The 3,221-nt window shown below is 46.9% G+C and overlaps 1 protein-coding gene across 1 annotated transcript; it reads right to left on the reverse strand.

Moving 5' to 3' along the window:
- Nucleotides 1-639: 639 nt before the first annotated feature.
- Nucleotides 640-1,762, reverse strand: LOC133914353 (uncharacterized). Its single transcript, XM_062357470.1, has 3 exons — nucleotides 1,581-1,762; nucleotides 1,468-1,512; nucleotides 640-1,392 (listed from the first exon to the last, which is right to left on the reverse strand). The coding sequence occupies exons 1-3, from the start codon at nucleotides 1,680-1,682 to the stop codon at nucleotides 922-924; spliced, it is 618 nt and encodes a 205-aa protein (XP_062213454.1). The 5' UTR covers nucleotides 1,683-1,762; the 3' UTR covers nucleotides 640-921.
- Nucleotides 1,763-3,221: the final 1,459 nt, after the last annotated feature.

The raw sequence follows: 3,221 nt of genomic DNA on the forward strand, positions 1-3,221 counted from the left end.
GAAGAAATAAAGTTTTGAAGCAAAAGCTACTGCTTCTCTCTGTCTCTCTACAGGAGGATGGCGGGGGGAGAACGCACGCCACATCTGGCGTGTGTGATGGTGTAAATGGCGTGTCCGATAAAATAGAGTGTTGGATAGAGGGTCTCTTGGAGACTCTTTTTTGAAGAAAATAGATGAAGGAGGGAATAAAGGATGGAATAGAAGGACTCTTGGAGATGCTCTAAGTGGACCAAAATACCTCGAATAATTTCTCAAGCAGGTAACCCTAAATATAGAGTTGGTAGCTTTTGTAGTTTTTTTTTTTACGGGAGCTTTTGGTAGCTTTTCTAGAGGTTAGTTTGGAAAAGTTTGCCTAGGGATTGGGAATGTGCCGAGTATTTAGAAACAAAAAAAATAGTAAAAATGTCAAGTATTTAGAAACAAAAAATTTAGTCAAAATGTCAAGTATTTAGAAACGAAACGGAGGAAGTAATAGCCATTCAGTGATTCGGAGTTGAAGCAACGCAGGCAAGGAACGATCGGAGTTCACGATTCATCGACGAAACGAGAGGTGTGCTGCTGCTGTAACTCGCTGGAGCGGGCCACCGGGATTCAAAAGTAACAACTCCAAACCAGCAATCAGGGAGAACAATGTAATGATCACCACAAACGACGCATCTTGCAACAGCATTAACTAAACAAGCTTAGCTTTGATCTTTTTTTAGGAAACTCAGCTTAATTTGATCCTTTACAATCCACTACTCGATTCTACCAGAGCATTAACACGAGTTAAGCTAACCAAATCCATACCAAAACTAACACCAGTGCTACTTACTAGTAGTATAATTAAGAACCAAGGAGAGGCAGAGGCCAAGCCTGCGGTGTCCTGCCTGCAGACGAGGCGTGAGCAGAGCTAGGTGGCGGCGAGACAGGCCGCCGTCGTTAGGCGGAGGTAGCCATCTCGACGGACGGGAGCGTGAGCAGCTCCACCACGCACCTCTTCCTCGTCCTCATCGCCGCCTTCCCCTTGCTCGTCGCCGGCCGCTTCCTCCTTGCGGGCGCCGGCAGCGCGAGGGGGAGGGGCGAGGAGGCGCTGATTACGCTCGGCGGGGGAACGCGCTCCGCGGAGGCGGGGGCGATGGCGGCTAGGGGCACGGGGGAGGCGGGGGGGATGGCGGAGAGGGGCACGGAGGAGGCGGCGGGCGCCCGCAACCCGGCGCGGACGGAGAGGAGGGAGCTGACGGGACACTCGCGCCAGCCGATGTCCTCGATGTCGCGAGTGGCCTCCTCCGTGGAGAGCGCGGCGGCCGCGGCCGGGGCGGCGCCCGGCGGAGGCGTGGTGGCGTTGATGGAGACGGTGGAGCGGCGCGGGCGCATGAGGTCGACCGACTTGAGCGCGTCCACGATCGTTGTCTGCCGTCGGAGGCGCGAGAGCAGCGTGAGAGGAGTCAGTGAACAGAAACCCAATTGAAGGGAGGGGAGGGGTACCTTGTTCTCGCGGTGGAGCTTGGCGAACGCGTGCATGTAGATGATCTGCGGCGAGGAAAGGGCGAGAAGAGTTAGGACACAGAACGCGCAGAGAGAGAGAGAGAGAGAATGACCTGGTTGAGGTGGCCGAGGCTGAGGCCCTGGCCGCTGCGGGTGGTGAAGAAGAGGATGTAGTCCTCGAGCGTCAGGCGCTCGCCCGCCGGAGACCTCGGCATCGCCGATCGCCCACCCGCGCGCGCTCGCTCCGTCTCTTCCTTGTGCGAGTGCGTTCTTTCTGACCGGTGTGCGTGGGGAACTCCGATACCGGGGTGCGGTGGAATCCACCGTCACGACGCTTATATAAGACCATGGATAAGGATTTCTCTTCACTGTTTAAATTCCCGTAAATCAGCGTTTCAATAATTTTATTTTACGATTTCGGTTACGAAGAGATTCTCAGTGTCATTTTCTTCAAGATAGGATTCTCTTTTTACTTTGCGATTCTCTTCGAAGTAGAGTTATTGAAGATGAGAAAAAATAAAAAGAATAAGAACAAGAAAGAAAATAAAATAAAGGGAATATAGTTGGAGATGGTCTAATATCTTGTGATCTACTCCTTCCATTAAAAAATATTGACATATTTATTTTGGACTTAGTTTTTAAATTAAATTTGAACTAATATTTCTCACAAAATGTATTATTTATATTTATAAAACATATATAGTATAAAATTATTTAGAATTAAATCTAATTGTATAATTTTTATACACTAGATATTTTTATAATTTAATTAAATATTAGTTAGAATACATAAATTTTAACTTTTCGTAAAAAATACGTCTAATATTTTTAGGCAGAGACAGCACGAGTAATTATTCCTTTCATTCAATGCCATTCTAGAATTCTTGCAAAACAAACAAGTACATCGTAACTGTTCAAGGGCATGTTATCCTCATTTTAAATCTTCATTTGATTAGTTGGTACTCTTGGTATATTATGTGCTACTCTAGTTCGCAGAAGTAATGACATTGAAAATAGAAATTGGCCATATAAGAGGAGCAGCATACATGGAACAATGCCTAAAAGATTGTCTTAGCATGGTAGAACGACATAGTTCAAAAGTGGGAATGGGAGATACTACTTATAACAGTGACAGAGATACGATGGGAGAGTTCCACAACTCCGCACAAGTGACCATCAACGAGTGCTCAACCTCCTTCCAGCTCACTTCAGTGTACGGCCCAGCGATTAATAGCACGAAGCTGAACTTCCTTCCGGAGATAAAGAGCATCAGACCGTCGGCAAATGAAAAGTGGCTATTACTAGGGGACTTAACATGATTTGCATTTGCAAAGCTAATGATGAAAATAATAGGAATTTGAACCTCGGTCTAATGGATGTTTCGAGACACTTGAAGAATGTGAACTTTGCGAGCTAAATCTCCATAACAGAAGGTTCACTCGAAGCAACGAAAGGAGAAGTCCAACAATGGTAAGGCTTGATAGAATGAGTGTTCTGCAACTCTGGCTGGGATCTCTACTTTGGCCATCATGTTCTCTGCGCTCTCTCCACTTTTCTTTCGAATCACTGTCCACTACTCCTCTCAAACCAGAATAGCCCTAGGTGGCCCAAAACATTCAAAATTGAAAACTTTTGGGTCCGGATTCTGAGCTTCATGGTGGTGGTGACCTTAGCCTGGGATGCACCCTCAGGCTATTCGGATCCCCTTCGCATCCTTGATCATAAGCTCTGTTGCACTGTGAAGGAATCTATAA

The sequence above is a fragment of the Phragmites australis genome, chromosome 4 (genome assembly GCF_958298935.1).
Source record: "Phragmites australis chromosome 4, lpPhrAust1.1, whole genome shotgun sequence".
Lineage (NCBI taxonomy): Eukaryota > Viridiplantae > Streptophyta > Magnoliopsida > Poales > Poaceae > Phragmites > Phragmites australis.

Excerpts from the sequence above, each read along its gene's own strand:
- LOC133914353 (XM_062357470.1), bottom strand. The coding sequence starts at position 1,682 with ATGCCGAGGTCTCCGGCGGGCGAGCGCCTGACGCTCGAGGACTACATC. Across the intron at positions 1,513-1,580 it reads GCCTCGGCCACCTCAACCAG|ATCATCTACATGCACGCGTT; the intron begins GTCATTCTCTCT and ends TCCTCGCCGCAG. Across the intron at positions 1,393-1,467 it reads AGCTCCACCGCGAGAACAAG|ACAACGATCGTGGACGCGCT; the intron begins GTACCCCTCCCC and ends CTCCGACGGCAG.